This window comes from Penaeus monodon, chromosome 17 (genome assembly GCF_015228065.2).
Source record: "Penaeus monodon isolate SGIC_2016 chromosome 17, NSTDA_Pmon_1, whole genome shotgun sequence".
NCBI classification, from domain to species: Eukaryota; Metazoa; Arthropoda; class Malacostraca; order Decapoda; family Penaeidae; genus Penaeus; species Penaeus monodon.
Window position 1 is genome coordinate 16,236,133 of NC_051402.1, and position 17,379 is coordinate 16,253,511.

Genomic DNA, 17,379 nt, shown 5'->3' on the forward strand with positions numbered 1-17,379 from the left:
CTTCTGCCCTTTCCTCTCTTGCCTTTGTCTGTCTTTCTGTCTTTTTATTACCCTTTCCCCTCTATTTGTCTGTCTGTCTGACCCCCCTCTCTTCCTCTTCTCTCTCTCTCTCTCTCTCTCTCTCTCTCTCTCTCTCTCTCTCTCTCTCTCTCTCTCTCTCTCTCTCCTCTCTCTCTCTCTCTCTCTCTCTCTCTCTCTCTCTCTCCCTCTCCCTCTCCCTCTCTTTCAACCGAGAACTTATGTGAGCGTAATGGCCCCGCTGTTTGCTTACGATGTCAGGGAGGAGAGAATCCGTGTACATCCCCTAAGTCTCCGCTCTTCCTTGCCACCGCAATCCGTGTAGCAACATCTTACATCTTCTTGTGTACTTGAGCTTTTCCCTTTCCCTTTTCACCCTTCTCTCTCTTTCTCTTTCATTCAATCTCTCTATAAAAACAACTTCCGAAATAAACTCAGGGTCACGCGTGGCTGCTATGGTAGCGGCGCCCTCTCTGTACCCCCCCCCCCCCATAGAAAACGTTCTTTGGGATCTCTTACTCAACGGAGAATCCCACTGCAAATACGGTGTCTTGTGCCAAAACTTGCAAATGCGACAAAAAAAGTGCTAAACGTCTGCTCACAGCCATAACATGTTGGGATTATTTCTTCACACGCGTCAAAAAACATCAATGAAAGTCAATCTTATGGATGTACACATGGCATTCAATCTCTTAATGTTAATATCGGGACAAATCATACGATCAGAATCCGTGCTGAATATAAGTACCTCATTGACTAAGATAACCTGATGGGGCATCTCTGAGTCACATCTCTGGGTCATGGGCAGCAGAGCTTCCATCACGAGGAACACTTACCAAATATCCGCGAAAACACCAACACCACACACGTGCTAACACTCACCTGCAAAGAGAAAGAAAAGGGGAAAAAATTAGGAACATAGTCAACACACGTATAAAAAAAAAAAAAAAATCCATACATACTTGAAAATAGAAAATAAAGAGCTGTCCTTAAACGCAAGGTCGCAGAGGAGACAGCAGCCAGGTAACGCCATCTCCCGGCAACCACATAAAACAGAGGCCGCGTCCTTTGGGAAAATCTCTTGAAACTTTTCTTTACAGAATCTTTTCTTGTTGCGACGGCGTTGCAACGGCCGCCCACTTATCAAGTCCAAATCTGGCACGTTTAAGGAGAGGGAACGTAAACACAAAAACTATTCTTAATTATAGATACGACTCCTCGTGGCGCCTGTGTTTGTTTATAGACGTGGACGGGCGAGTATTTATATATTTTAAAATGTCGATGGGCTATATTGCTTTTAAATCTTTTACGCCATCAATTTCATCGTTTAATTTTCCCTGCGCTCAATGCGTGTAAAATCTTACGTACATTCCTTACACCAAAAAAATAAACAAAAACTCTTACACTTATTGACCACCGACTCCACAAGCCTGCAAGCCGTTCCAAGTACCAGCCTCTTCATTTCTAAAAGAAATCCCACGTTCCTTCAGAGGTTTGTTCACCGACATCACACGGCATGAACGGAACTAGCAACGGAACTAGCATCAACTCTTCGGGCGTGAATAGCACCTCCGGCCCCCCGAGTCACGGCGGATGGCGCTGGAAACATTAATCCCGCGTACATGTTAATTACAGGTACGGCCGTCGGCACAACCTGCCTACTTAACAAATGGTGTTCCGCTCCTGTCCTCTTGATGGGGGTGGGAGGGACGACTTTAAGAAGAGGGGTTTATTACGTCTCAGACACAGACAGACACTTTTGCACATACACATGCGTACACGAACTACATGATCTAAAACTCTGGCGTCTCTATATTTGGCCGAACATTCTAGACTTATATATCATATATATTGATGGTCTTTTTCTTTTACAAGCCCTATGAAAAGGTATATAACATGCAATAAATCAAAATGACCTAGGCTCCCATGACCTTTTAACAGCTGCCCTTCCCCCTCCCCCCCTGGTCCACCGACAGCAACAAAGCCCGGCCAGACGACCTACCCCTCCCCCCTCTACACATACCCACAGACGGCCAGCGAAAAAGCAGTCACGGTTCAGGGGCCAGCATGACCTACGCGAGGCTGTTGACCCATCCTAGTCCCTAACGCCCTTCCCTCCCTTTCTCTCCCTTTCCCTCCTCCTTCTCTCCCTTTCCCATCCCCTCCTTTCTGCCATGCTCCGTATCGTCTGTCCCTAATGCAAGTAAGAAAAGGATGATCAGGTTTAAAATTCACAACCAACGATGGCCTTTCGCTCCTTACACATGATCATCCACATAGTTTTCCAATCACAACGACACGTTCATTAAGACGAGAGTTACGAGAGCACAGAACGGGGCTCGTGGCGGCGCAGACGGTCGTGACTCTCGCTCTGACAAAGACGGGAAGGAGCGGACAGGATTCAGCAGGTGGCTCCGACAGGCTAGAAGGTGGAGGAAGAGGAGAGGAGAGGAGAGAGGAGAGAAGAGGAGGAGAGGAGAGAGTGGGGGAGGAAGAGGAGGAGGAGGAGGAGGAGGAGGAAGAGGAGGAGGAGGAGGAGGAGGAGGAGGAGGAGGAGGAGGAGGAGGAGAGGAAGAGGAGGTGGAGGCGGAGGAGGAGGAGAAAGAGGAGGAGAGTTGGGAGGAATTAGAAGAGGGGGAAGTATATGTAGAAGTAGAAGTAAAAGAAGAAGATGAAGAAGAAGAAGAAGAAGAGAGAAGAAGGAGGAGGAGAGGGAGGAGGAAGCCTTGCACAGGTCAGCCAGTCACGGTCCATAGCGCAACCTTTGACCTAACTTGTTGCAATGATCGGGGATCCTTACACACACAGACAATAGTCAGAAAGAGATAGCACAAATACACGATAAAGTTATTGCTTCACACCTGCTATCCCCATAACAAAATGTGTTTTAAAGACTTAATGGACATGGCCACACTCTCTCGCAATTCTTATAATAGCTAATCAACCGACTTCAAATTCGTCTGTCAGGGAAAGCTCCGGTCGTTTCTTCTAAATTTTCCTTATTATCATTCTCTTTTTTATCATTACGACAACCACAAAATCTAGAACTTTCTCTTCTTCCTACAAGTTACTTTTACTTTTCCCCTCCGCCGTCTTCAATAATTTTTTTTATCTCTATTTTTTAAAATTATTTTTTTCAAAGATTTAAGAGAGTCTCTCCTCTACAACCGACGTGAATAACAAGCCTCTTCTGTATCGGTAGGGACCAGAGCTAAGTGAACAAAACATCTGCCATAAAAATGATGCGGTTTTGTCGTCTAAGTCGGTCCGAGCTAGACGGTAAACATGACGTCACTACTTATCCTGCCCCCTCTCTCTACCCCCCCCTACCCCGTGCCCCTAAAACCTTCCTTAACCGCTGTTCTTCTGGGGGGAAAGGTTAAAGACAGGAATAATGACGTATTATTTGCTATATTCCCTGAAAAAAAAAAACTTGATTTCAAAATATAATAGCTATCATTCAGAGGGGATACGTGAACAAAACGAATCTACCATGAGGAGGGTATATAAAAGAACAGTAAGAAAATAAAATAGAAGCTGAATGGATACATGAAAAAACCAAGCCGTCACTTGACAACCCTCAAGCAAGTAAGCAAGCACACACTAACATATGCACTCGAATAAAAAAAAATGGTGGGAAAAAGAACCCCCTAGAGAGTCCGCCATTAGCCACCATTATGGGACGAAACCTTGCATTTTCATCTTTTCATTTCTTTTCTTTATTCTTATTCCTATTCTTAATTTCTTATTTTTTCCCTCCCGACATCCTTTAAAGTGACATATGAGAGGACGCCAAGGGGGAAACATCATTTGTGGAGATTGGCTCCTCTGCTGACATCTGCCGCAGCTGGGGTGGCGAGAAAGGAGGAAGAGGAGGCGAATGGAGAAGAAAGGGAGGAGAAAGGAGAAACACAGAAAGGTTTGGTATGGTGGAGGTGAAATTTAGAGAAAATAAGAGATAATGTGATACTGAGTAGCACATATTAATAAGATGAAACATTGTGCATGCATGTGAGCGGTCTGACGAGTATCTAGAAACTATGGTGAAAAAAGAGAGAGAGAGAGAGAGAGAGAGAGAGAGAGAGAAGAGGAGAGGAGAGGGAGAGGGAGAGGAGGGAGAGGAGAGAGAGAGAGAGAGAGAGAGAGAGAGAGAGAGAGAGAGAGAGAGAGAGAGAGAGAGAGAGAGAGAGAGAGAGAGAGAGAGAGAGAGAGAGAAGAAAAACAAAAAGAAATTTACAAATACAAAAAACAAAGATACAGAAACAGAGAAAGTAAAACAGAAAGAGCGGGTGTGACCTTCAAGAGCACTGAAGGTGTTGTCCCTCAATCACGTCGTCCAAAACGCGAGACATCAGAGCAATCAGGCGCCAGCATTCTTGATTCCTGATCTCGACAAGCGCTCGGGATGCCAAGACAAACTCTGTGAGCGTGTGTGAGCGTGTGGGCGCGTGTGTGTGTGTGTGTTAGCTTCTTGAAGCAAAATTTTATTAATATAACATTTGTCACAGAAGATTCCCGAATGGAATCCTCCTCTCCATTTCGGATTATTCCAGTCATTAAACATAAATGACAAGCGTTTTATAGCCATGTTCCTTCACCATTCAGGCAACCGCGCAGTATGTCCTCACGAAAGCATGCAAAAAAAGGGGCTTGGACATCAAAACTCCGCCTCCTCTCCGTCGGATGCAAGGCCAGCGCCGCTATCATAATAAGCAATTTAGCTCGGACACGGAGCGCACAAAAGCAGACCGCGTGTAACAATCGGCATAAATCGGGCGGGCCAAGTGGGACAGACATAAATCTCGCTCGGGCCACGCAAGCAGGCAGCAGAGCGGGGACATTTTTCAGTCCGCACAATATTCCCGTTTTCTCACGCCCGGCAGGGGAGACGCGCCCAAACACATTGGAGAAATTCGCAAACCTCTTTTTTGTTGTTGTCACCCTTTTTCGCCCTTTTCCCCGACCATTGCTTTCACCTTCTTTTATTCTTTTCTTTTTTCTTTCTTTCTTTCTTTTTTTGATGCATAAATCCGAGGGAGCGACTGGGAAATGCTGTTATTTGGCGGGTTCTCCATGTAAGTAACGTTAAGTATAGGCAATCACATGAAGTCGAGAAAAAACTCTCTCTCTTTTTTTTAACCGAGGAATTTTCTTATTTAGCAGCAATGAGACTCAAAAAAATCTCCTCACCCATGTCTAGAAATACATCTACATTCCCCTATCGAAAAAAGAGAGCGGAAAAAAAACAAAAACGGATCACCCACTCTCTCCGAAACAACTTACAACAAACATTAATTCTACGGCGCCATGGCATCAACAACAGACCCAATCTTCCCCAATACCGCAAATCTTCCATTAAAAAAGAGCAAAGAAAACAGTCTTCCGAACCCGACGAGAAGGAGACACTGTAAACACAATGAAGTTTACGATCCCCACGCTCGATGAACCGAGCCCGGAGCCTCGGGAACGGCGAGACACGGATAGAGAGGAATTTGAATTCTCTTGTCTGTTTTCTTTCCGGTTTTACTACGCATTCTTGTTTTTTTTTGTGTGTGTTTCTTTCTTGTTATATACGGGTTTTCTTGTTCTTGCTTTTCTCTCTGTCTTCTTGTCTCTCAGACTCTCTCTCTCTCTCTCTCTCTCTCTCTCTCTCTCTCTCTCTCTCTCTCTCTCTCTCTCTCTCTCTCTCTCTCTCTCTCTCTCTCTCTCCCTCTCCCCTTCTTTCCTCCCACTTTAGAACAAAGTAAGTCTAGTTTGGCGAATCTTCCTTTCTCTTCTTTATGAAACTAGTTTGAAATAATGACAAAAAGACAGAGAAAAAGCTTGGTCATAAAAGTGGCTGTTGTTTTTTTGCTGATTGGCATACTGGCGTCATATGTCAGTGGGCGTTTCAAATAACCCATTACGTAAGGTTTATAATACAAAAATAATGAGAGTAATAATAAAAAAACTGAAAAAAAAAATCAGCAAGTTTTGAATTCCACGGTTAGGTACGTTAAGAAAAAAGAAAAAAAAAGAAGATTAAAAAATACATAAAGTACGGCGCGCATGTCATTACAACCGCAGAACCAATCAAAAATTACACCCGCGAAAAAAAAATAAACACATTAATTGGATATCTAATAAGAATGGGTATCCTTGCACGGGCGTTCATTTTCGCAAAACCAGAACCCTATGAGAAAAAAATAAAATAAAAATAGAAAATAATGCAGATGCGCTAAAGCAATGAGGTCGTATTTCCTGCGCTTGTCACACCGCGACACCGTGGCAAATCTAACCCATTGTGACTTAAGCCCAAAGAATATTATCAAGGTGCGCTTGTAGATGGCAATGATCAATAGCCTGTACCTTCGGCTACTTCGGTGCCACGAAGGTCACATTCCTCTGTCTGGAGTACAGACGACCATGCTTAATAGAGGACGTCTACATATGAATATGATTTCTTTGTAAAAAAAATTAATATATATATATATATATATATATATATATATATATATATATATATATATATATATATTACATACACATATACATATACATATACTCACACTCACACACCACGCATGCGCATACACACACACACACACACACACACACACACACACACACACACACACACACACACACACTCACACACACACACCCCCCCACGCCCACACGCACGCGCGCACGCACGCACGCACCACCACCACACACACACACAACACACTATACACAAACAATACACAGGCTGTATATCACAGGAAAAAAAACACATTTGCTACCTCCCAAGAACCACCAAACTTTCCTCTGCCTCACCGACTAAAGTTAGATATATCTACTTAAACTATATATAACAATACACAAAAAAAACAAGCCACTGGGCTACCCGTCTTATCATCACAGATACCCAGTTTAAAAGAGGGATAAACTGCTTGTCCGGCCTGCTAATGACGTCACGGTCGTTATCATCATCTGAAGGTTATCTACCAATTAGAACCGGTTATCGTCTGACCAACGGCCGCCCTTGCCTTGCTTCTGGATTGTGGATCAAACTTTGAGAAACCCTTTTTTTTTGGTAGCTGTTTCAGTGCCTTTATCAGTTAGATGCTGAAGCTCGTTTCAGATTTTCTCGACCTTGTGCTTCGGCCGCAGAATCAAGCAGCCAAACAATCGAACAATCAAATCAATCAATCAAATGTCAACCGTCTCCCGAAAAAGGAAACGTGTAAGCATGAGAGACCTCGATCTCACAAGGCGAGCGATAATCATCTTAGAGAGAGAGAGAGAGAGAGAGAGAGAGAGAGGGAGAGAGAGAGAAAGAGAAGAGAATAGAAGAGGGAGAGAGAGATGAGAGAGAGAGAGAGAAGAGAGAGAGAGGAGAGGAGAGAGAGAGAGAGAGAGAGAAAAGAGAGAGAAGAGAGAGAGAAGAGGAGAGAGAGGTGAGGAGAGGAGAGATGAGAGAGAGAGAGAGAGAGAGAGAGAGAGAGAGAGAGAGAGAGAGAGAGAGAGCCCATGTCCCTCTCCCTGTTCACTCACTATCTCCTCCCTCCCCCTTTCCCCCCAAACTTTACCCCCTCCTCCCCCTCACCTCCCCCTTCCTTCTTTCATATTCTTTCGTCTATAAATATATCGGCTACATACCCTCCTCCCCCTCCCCCCTCCCCCTGACTTTCCTATATCACATCCCCCATGTGGCGCCCCGATACATCACGGCGGAGACATCACAGCATGATGACATCTGCCCCTATAAGGATGAGCGTAAGGGTCGGATATTTGTCTTTCCCCCCACCCCCTTCCCATTCACCCCCCCCCACCCCACCCCAATCCGCATGCCGTCCACGTGGATGTCGCGCAAGAATGAAAAGAAGGGGGGGATAAAAATGAGAAGATGAACAGAAAAAAAAGTGAAAATGGCGGAAATGCATAGTATACACACACACGCAAAAACTTTTTTAAATAATAAAAGTAAAAAAATATATATACATATATTATTTTTTAAAGTAAAAAATAAATAAATAAATAAATAAAAAACTAAATTCGGCGAAGATAGTGGAGACCAGAAGAAAAAGGGAAATACGGATGAAAACCCAACCGCCGTTCCCAGTCCTCGGGGCCGCCTCCGCCTCCCGGAATCTTCCGCGCGCCGTCCTCCCGAATCGCACAAAGGCCGCCTGAAGTCACTTAGCCAAATGATGACGGATGAAGGGGTGACGTCCGAGTAACACACGGATAATGGCCGACTTATCAACTCTCTGACAATGAAGACGTCCGCAGGGCAGGTGGACCGGGTCGCCCTTCGCGTCATCCTCGTAAACAATCCTCTGAGGCGCTAAGGATGCCCGGTGTGACGTCACTCGAGGACCGGGATCTTGGGTGTTCGGTGCGAATTCAAATTTGCATCTCGGTTAAATAAAGGATAAATCAAACGGAGGAAAATACAATATGTGCCATTATTTTCGGAAGCAAAAATCTAAACATCTTGCAATATTGCGTCTGTTTTTTATGTCCTTAGTAAGTATGGCTTGAATGAAGAAGTTGAATTTACACACAGTTTCTCTGCCATTCCCTCCCTCCCTCTCTCCAACTCCAACTCCCACTCCCACTCCCATTCCCCCTTCCAACTCCAACTCCAACTCCCACTCCCTCCCTCCAACTCCCACTCCCACTCCCTCCCTCCTTATCTATCTATCTCCCATGCAGCCTTAAGTTACTCTCTGCAGATCATGTGAAAGCTACTCGGCCTTGTCCACAATTCCGGCTGGTGTCATGTTCTTCATCCTTCATGAGAGAGACAATGAGAGGAGATGAAGCAGGAGGTAGAGAGAAAAAAAAAAGGAGACTTGGAAGGAGGAGGAGCAGAGAAGGGGAGAGAAGAAGATGAGAAGAGAATATGAGAAAGAGGAGAAGAGAAGATACGAAGAGAAGAAGAGGAGAAGTAGGAAGCGGGGGAAAGGGCCGAGAGTGGGCGGAGGTGAACGGTTTACATCTCAAGAAGTATAATTAGAAAACATTACCTGCGTGGATGGAAGGGCCGCCTCGTGTTGGGCCTCGGGGGACGAACTCGTAAATATCGGACGAGAAATTTGTTAAAACGATTAAAGAAAAAAAAAAAAAAAAATAAAATAAAAATTCTGACCCCCCCCCCAAGATCAAGCACAAATTGTAAGAACACACACTCTCTCCTCTCTCTCTCTCTCTCTCTCTCTCTCTCTCTCTCTCTCTCTCCTCTCCTCTCTTCTCTCTCTCCTCTCTCTCTCTCTCTCCCATCTCTCTCTCTCTCTCTCTCTCTCTCTCTCTCTCTCTCTCTCTCTCTCTCTCTCTCTCTCCGCCATCTCCTCCTCTCCCCGCTCTTTCTCCCCATCTCCCCCTTCCCCCCTCTCTTTCTCACCATCTCCTCCTCCCCCAATCGCTCTTCTCCCCATCTCCTCCTCCCCCAATCGCTCTCTCCCATCTCCCTCAATCTCTCTCTCTCTCTCTCTCTCTCTCTCTCTCTCTCTCTCTCTCTCTCTCTCTCTCTCTCTCCATATTCCCTCGCACACCGCTGTCACTTGACTCATACGGCACGGAGGCAACACACAGCTGGGAGGCCTTGACATGCTAAGGGATCCCCCTCAATCTTCATTCTCTCTCGTGAAGATTAATTATCAATGTAATAAGTCATAATAATGAAGATAATCACGGAGAATCTTTAAAAAAAAAAAGTTGAAAAATATGGTCATCACTAACTGTCACTCGAAGAAACACTCGCACGTAATAAACATCTTTAAGAACGTTTCAACACACTACAGTAAAGGATAAGAAATTCGCCCGCGCCTAAATCCTCGCTCCCTCTATATCGCCCGACAACACTAATAACATAAACAATCGTACTCCTACGCGGATGTCTATAGCCTTCTATGCCTTTCTATATCTATATCTCACTGCCTGAACGATCGCTGTGCTATATTGATGCGCTATATTTCCCCCGGTCAAGCGTTCATTAGCCACGGGTGAGCAAGGCAGGTGAGGAGGTGGGCGTGTCAACTCTAGACGGGTTGCCAAATATGGGCATGATGGGAGGAGTCAACATATGTACACACATTTTATCCCACAGTTGCAGTATGAGCAACCCCGCTACTAAATAAGAGTTTATACTTCATCTATCGTAGTCCGGTAAACAGTACTCGGCGTTAATGTCATGCAAAAATGGGTGACAGAAACTGCTTCCTTTGGCCCATAAATAAAGAAATTATCGCGCCTGTTTCTTATCCATGACCAAATCTGGAAACTGGATTCTCAACTTCGCTAAAAGGAGCAAACAATACGTTGCCCAACTTTCTCCACGAAGACTCAATGATAAAGACCACAATCTCCCCCCAATAAAATGTAAACGAGAATAAAACGAAATGACTCGACACCTCCCCCCCCCCAAAAAAAAAAAAAAAAAAAAAAAAAAAAAAAAATCGAGACGAATACAAAAAAAAACATCCCCAATATGTAAAGAAAGCATACTCCTCGCCTTTGCAGTGGAGTAAAAAAAAAAGGAAAAAAAAAAAGAAATCAAACCTAACATAAAAACTCACGACACGACCAGACGCCTTCAACCGGAAGTATCGTCTCAACCGTAAAACTAAGACGCTCATCAATTTGCAAAAGCGAGCTATGAGTGACGGCCGCTTGATGTCGTTATGCCCACGTAGTCTGACGCTCCTACTCGCCCCTGATATGATTAGCCTAGTGGGAGGGAACAAAGGAGTGAGGGAGGGAGGGAGTGAAGGAGAAAATGAGGGAGGGAGGGAAGGCATAAGGGAGGGAGGGAAGAAGTGTGGGAGGGAGGGAGTGTGACGGAGGGATATTCGTGAGTGAGAGAGCTGGTGAGAGAGAGAGAGGGAAGGAGTCAGAGAGTAAGGGAAGGAGTGAGTGGGTGAGGGAGGGAGGGATGGAGTAAGGAAAGGAGGGACGGAGGGATGGAGAAAGGATAAGAGTAAGCGGAAGGGAGGAATGAGGGAGTGGGGCAGGGAGAGAGGGAGGGATTTATAAAGGGACGTAAGGGCAGGACAGAGATAAGACAGGGAGCCAAAAACGGGAGACCAAATGTGACAATACGAGTCTCTGCGTAGGGAGAGAGATGCAAGGATAGAGAGACATGAATGACTAGACGTGTAGGAATAAATAGAAAGAAGGGAAAGATTAATTAAAACAGGTAGAAAAAAGAGACTTTTCAAGAAAACTACCCTTCCATAATCACAAGCAATCAGCCGAAGTCCTCAAGGACCCGCCCCTCCAGGGGAAATAACACGCATCGCCAATGCAAAGCAACTGTTATGTATCCCGCTGACCTCGCATTCATAAGGTAAGTGGAATGACGTAATCCCTAACAAGCCGATCGCTGAGAGTCGCGTCACCCCGTTCGCCAGTGACCTGACTTGGTCGCTAGGATGACCGAGTGACCGGCCGTGACCAACCGCGAGAGTACTTTTCGTGTTCCGGGGCCGCAGATCCGCTCCCACACCGTACTTCCTGCCTGTCCTTCCTCCCACGCATTTCAAGGGCGCCGTCACACAGGCAGGCCCCATGTTTTTTTTTCTTTTATGGATCTTCCGAGGCAGCCAATATCTTTCCATGAGTACTTTTTTACGTGCACAGAAGCGATACGGCCGAAGCATAAAAATCTATTGCTATACGTGAAAAAAATATAATAAAGCCTTCATCCGGCGAATAAAAATGACCAATAAATTATAACGATCTTTCAATTCGACTTTAAACCCCCGGCGCAGCCAATCACAGAATGCAATAAGGGAGAGGGAATGGCCAATCAAAACCTGACCCTCGACTTTTCGACGAGCCAATCACGACGCCGGGGGGAAAGAACCCCCTCCCCTCCCTCTCCCTCCACCCCCTTCCCTGGACCCCTTTGACGTCGGTGCAGCTGCAGGGCTGTAGATCGGGAGTCAAAACGGTAATCCAATTGTCTAAGGTGTGACGAAGTTATGCAGATGAGGCCTAAACCAGGCCGTACTTGGCATACGTAATGCGACGGAGCTACAGACACACACGAGGACGGCATTGGAAATACCCCTCCTCCTCCTCCTTCTTCTTCCCATTCTTCTTCTTCTACATCTTCTTCTTCTTCTTCTCCCGCCACCGCCACCACCACCTTCACCTGCTGGATCGCTCAGGTAGTACAGGCATTGTGCAGGATTGTGACGAACGCATGTGATTCCGGAACATATCTGGCTGAGTAAGATTTTATAAGATCTATAGCTTGGGTGCGTGAATGAAGACAGAAGAAAATCAGACGAATGAGCCGAGTACGACGAGAAACGATTCTGTTGTGACGTCATACAGAACTCAGAAGAACTGTTACAGTGACTGACTGAAAACTTTATAGTGAATCAACGTGGGTGCTGACTACATCGCCCCGCCCCCTCTCCCCGGTGAATAACATACCAACGAAAAAAGTATGAGGAAGTTGATGAGGAAATACCCCACAAGGACGGCGATGGCTTTAAACGTAGGCGGGCGCATACAGGCAGAACACCAACCCGTGCAAGCGCGCCCGCGTGTGTGTGTGGGCGCGGCCGGACGAACAAGGAATGGGCGGTAGTCGAGTGGGCGTTGGCGAGCGTGTTACGAGTAGACGGCTATTGGCAGCAACAGGTGAGACGGCAAGGGTGAGGGAGTGGAGGGGGGGGGGCAGGATGCGAGAAGGAAAGAGGGAGTTAGAGTTGGAAACTAAAGGTGATATGAGTTGGGGAGAGAAGGCGTTAGAAAGTAATGGAGTGAGGGATTAAGAAACCGAGTGATGTTTTTTTAGACCCACCCTTTAATACCTCATAAGGCGAGCGTCGGCCACCCTCACGGAACGAGGACCCGATCGAAGTACGGAACCGGTTCATGGCCGCCCTCTGACCTTCCATCCCACTATTCCGCCTTAATTGATCGCAATAACTAACTGTAATGACACCTCTCCCCCCGCGGCGCCAGGTAGACAAGCGGGCCAATACGTTACATAATGAGGAGGCAACACCTGACTTAAGTGGCACAAGGAACAGCCCGCTCACAAAAAACCCAGACGCTCGGCAACTGCGAGATAAAGATGATCCGTCGACAATGAGGACCTTCGCTTCACGCTTTCTCCGAGGAGGATCTTGGCGTGCCCTGGATGCTGCCGAGACGGGAGATGCTGATCCTGCAATCTGCCGAGGGTATTTATCATAAATTAGGATGAGAAAGGAGGGAAACGCCGAGGGAGGGAGGGAGGAAGGGAGATACATTACGACTGGTTTCAGAGAGAGAGAGAGAGAGAGAGAGAGAGAGACAGAAAGAGAGAGAGAGAGACAGAAAGAGAGAAAGAGAGATAGAGAGAGAGAGAGAGAGAGAGAGAGAGAGAGAGAGAGAGAGAGAGAGAGAGAGAGAGAGAGAAGAGAGAGAGAGGAGCAGGAGAGAGAGAGATAGAGGAGAGAAGAGAGAGAGAGAGAGAGAGGAGAGAGAGAGAGAGAGAGAAGAGAGAGAGAGAGAGAGAGAGAGAGAGAGAGAGAGAGACGAGGAGAGAGAGAGAGAGAGAGAGAGAGAGAGGAGAGAGAGAGAGAGAGAGAACAAGAGAAAAAGAGAGGAGAGAAGGAAGAGAGAGAGAGAGAGAGAGAGGGAGAGAGAGAGAGAGCAAAGAATAGAAGATAGACATGAACGGCCAAGCAAGTTAGAGCGATAGACAAAAGACAGAAAAGAACGAGTCAAAGAGTACAGATAAGGAGGAACGAGGAGAAAGGCAAATAGGAAGAACAAGAGAAGAGAAGGAGAGAGAGAGAGAGGAAAGAGACAGGGAGGAAGAGAGATGGAGAACAAGAAAGAAAAGGACAGACAAATAACACGAAACAAAACGGAAAACCTTAGCAAGCTCAGCGATCAAAGCCGACGGCCAAGTATCCCAATAGATACACAGCACGGCGTTCACGTGCGCACAACCTTCGCACCGTCCAGGAGCTTGACCGCAACCGTCACTACGTATCCCTTCGCAGCTAGTTATGACATCCCACCAAAAACGCGACCCAGACATAACAGACCACAGACAGCTATGAAGGCGCACGCTCAGCGCCTCATAACACCTAGCTTACAAACAAAAAGAGAAAATCTTTCGAGACTAATAGAGGCTCCACCCTTAGCATCCAGGAGTGACGTCACTGCCTATCTGGAACCCCTACCTCCGCACCCTTCCAGGAGTAACCCTTATCCTAACCCTTTTCCCTTGCGCATTATGCACCCCCACACGCCCGCCCGGAGCTGCAGACGGCGCATATGGGCGGTGGCAACACGGCGCAGGTGTGGGTTGGCGGCTGGTAGGCACTCCACCCAACACGCCCACACCCCGAGTCCGCAAAAACACTTGTCCGCACGCCCGCCCGCCCAACCTTCGCCGCCAAGGATGCTGCTTTTCTCGTCGCCCCGGCTCCCGCTTCTCCAACCTCTCGGAATGAATCGCGCGAGATGCGGTTTTTCTCGGGCACTTGACGTCAGAAAGCAAGAAAGAGTACTTGGAAAAACGGCTGACTCACTCCGTAAATAAATGTCTAAAATGTTTGCATCTGTGTGGTACGCTCCTGTCGAGTTCCTCAATAATGAAAATAGTTACTGTAAACATCAAAAAAACGAAAACTTCTAAATTGTTTTTAGCGCATTACTCTAAAGAAAAAAAAAGGAGAAATTCGCGGCTTCTGAAAACACGCTCCAAAACACTTACAATTTCACAGACGCAGGAAGTGATAAAAGTGCGCGTCGGGCGAAGTGTGCAGTGCTTGGGGAGCGCAGCACGACTCATGACAGTGATTACGAGGACTGCGCTCGCCAACTCTTTTCCCCAACCCCCTTCTCCCCCTATCGTCACTCCTCTTCTTCCCCTCCTTCACCTCTCCTTCTTCCCCCCTTTCTCCCCCTATCGACCTTCTCCCTCTTCCTTCCTTTCTCCCCCTTCATCCCTCCCTCTCGTCACTCCTCATCTTCCTCCCCTTCTCCCCCTATCACCCCTCTCCCTCTTCCCCCCCCCCCTTTCTTCCCCTATCATCCCTCTTTTTCTTCCTCCCTTTCTTCCCCCTCCCCCCTTCAACCCACACTGTTGAAGGAGAAACAAACGAATATAAAAAATATTCACATAAAAAAACAACAACTCGGATTTGAGTAACTCTACAAGCCTCGCCTTGTGGGGGCATCAAACTCTAATTAAAAATGAAGCTTTGATGAGAGGTCTGCTGTTTCGCAAGTTATTTACACATGCCAACAACCCTCGCCCCCTCCCCCCCCCGCTGCCCTTATCTGCTTCCCCATCCCTAACTAGACCCCCCCCCCCCACATCATCCTTCCTTAAATCTTGCACATCAACGTATCTCAACTTGCACCATTATCGAAGTTATAATTCTTATGCTTCTGCTCGCATACGTGTCTGATATATGAAAAAAAAACACATTCTGTCGTTCTCTTTTCTGAACGCTATATTTTATACCTGCGACACAAATTTCCTTTAAGCTCGGTACCCTTCCTATAATTCAAAACTCCCATAAAAGTGCATAGAAACGACTTTCCTCTTTAAGGCATCGCTATCAACTCGCGGGCAAACCGCCCACCGGCAGCAAAATCCAAAACTGCCTTCCCTCTCCCCCATCTTTCACCCGCATTTTTGAACTATCCGAAAAATAAACTACGTAACATCTCCTTACCTCAATGATCTCCTTCAGGTCCCGCACGTAAATAGCCTCCGTCTCCACGATCTCCAACACTATCCTGTCCATGTAAGCGAGGTTAGGGTCGCAGTAACGAGGTCTCAGCGTGGGCGGAGCGGGCAGGCTGATGCTATGGCACTGGACGCCGCTGTCACCGGAACCTGCAGGTGGGAGAGAAAAAAAAATCAGGATTAGCCTTAGAAATATAATAATTGTATAGGATATACAGCACCAAACAATACCCTTTTAACACGACACACTGGGGCACAGGGGCGACATCCTCTCCCCAGGCGGGCGAGGCGGGGAGACAATGCACCCTCTCACCCCCGTGGAGAGGCTCCCCGGGGGTGATAAGACCGGGCAGGTTGAGTTACAGGCACTTCATGATTGCGAGGCCAAACATGGGCACTCGCAGGGTCAGCTCTCACGCGTCAGGAACGATCTCGTGTTTACGTAATGGCCGTGACACAATCAAGGCGAGTGGAGTGCGAAGTTTATGTGCCATTTTAAAGCTCGTGTTACAGCAGGCAATAATAATAAAAGAGAAAGCAAAGAAAATCAGAAAAAAATAATAACAACAAAATAAGAATGGCCTGACTAAAATACACGAACTGGCAAAAGGTTCTGCCATGTATAGAATAATGCCTTTCGTTTTTTTCTGTAACCAAAACACGATAATGAGGACGAGGCAAATTATGAGGTAAAGGAGTAGAAAAGAAGCGAGACGAAGATGGATGAGGCAAGCAAGATGAGAAAGAGAAAGGGAAGGAAAGATGCTAAAACAGCATACTAAAGAAGTACAAAGGAATTTAAAAACGGAGAAAAAAAATACAACATTGAATGGCGGACAAAAAACAAAATACGTGGTAAAAATAAATCACATAAGTAAGATGGAAGAATCACGAAAAAAGACATACAAAAAGAAAAACAATACGAAAAATTCATACGATTTCAAGAGACAAAAACCCTCATTGTACAACCTTGCCCCGCACCCCCCCCCTTTCCTTCCAAATAAGCTTCTTGACGGTGTTAATTGCCCTCGCCGCTAATGACTTCACACGCGACGACCGGTCAACGAAGAGGAAACAACAAGGCAAGGAAGAGAAGAGACAGGGTGAGAAGACCCGCGGCGACAGAACTAGGAATAAGTGAAAGGGAGGGAGAGGGAGGGGGGGGAGGGGGGAGGGGGAGGAGGAGGGGGAGGGGGAGGGGGAGGGAGAGGGAGAGGGAGAGGGAGAGGGAGAGAGAGAGAGAGAGAGAGAGAGAGAGAGAGAGAGAGAGAGAGAGAGAGAGAGAGAGAGAGAGAGAGAGAGAGAGAGAGAGAGAGAGAATGAGAGAACCCTCCCTTCCGTCCACCTGACAGGATCGCATTCATACTACAAAGGAATACAATATGTTGAAATTTAAATAAACAAGTAAATCCTATGCAAACATTTCTTCTCGACTCTGAATTCGGAAAGTAAAATAAACGAACTGACGAAAAAGACCTTCATATTACATAGGCCTAGTAATTACGCTTAGGTTAGCCCCGGCGTTGCCATGGCGAACTCCGCCTCAAATATCGCTAGTATTCAAATCCAATGCAACCTTTAGCAATCCTTTGATAATGTGTATCCGGTCCTAAAACACAGAGAAGCGCTGTCGCAATATTAGAAAACTATCATCAAACATGGAAGAAACTGAACTTACA

General features: G+C 46.5%; 1 protein-coding gene across 2 annotated transcripts in view; it reads right to left on the reverse strand.

The window, feature by feature from the left end:
• Positions 1 to 17,379, reverse strand: part of LOC119583561 — a 102,864-nt gene that overhangs the window by 25,049 nt on the left and 60,436 nt on the right. For both annotated transcript variants that reach the window (XM_037932108.1, XM_037932107.1), the window contains one exon: positions 15,687 to 15,850. In XM_037932108.1, coding sequence (XP_037788036.1) covers positions 15,687 to 15,850 — 164 coding nt within the window. The remainder of the gene's footprint in view (positions 1 to 15,686; positions 15,851 to 17,379) is intronic.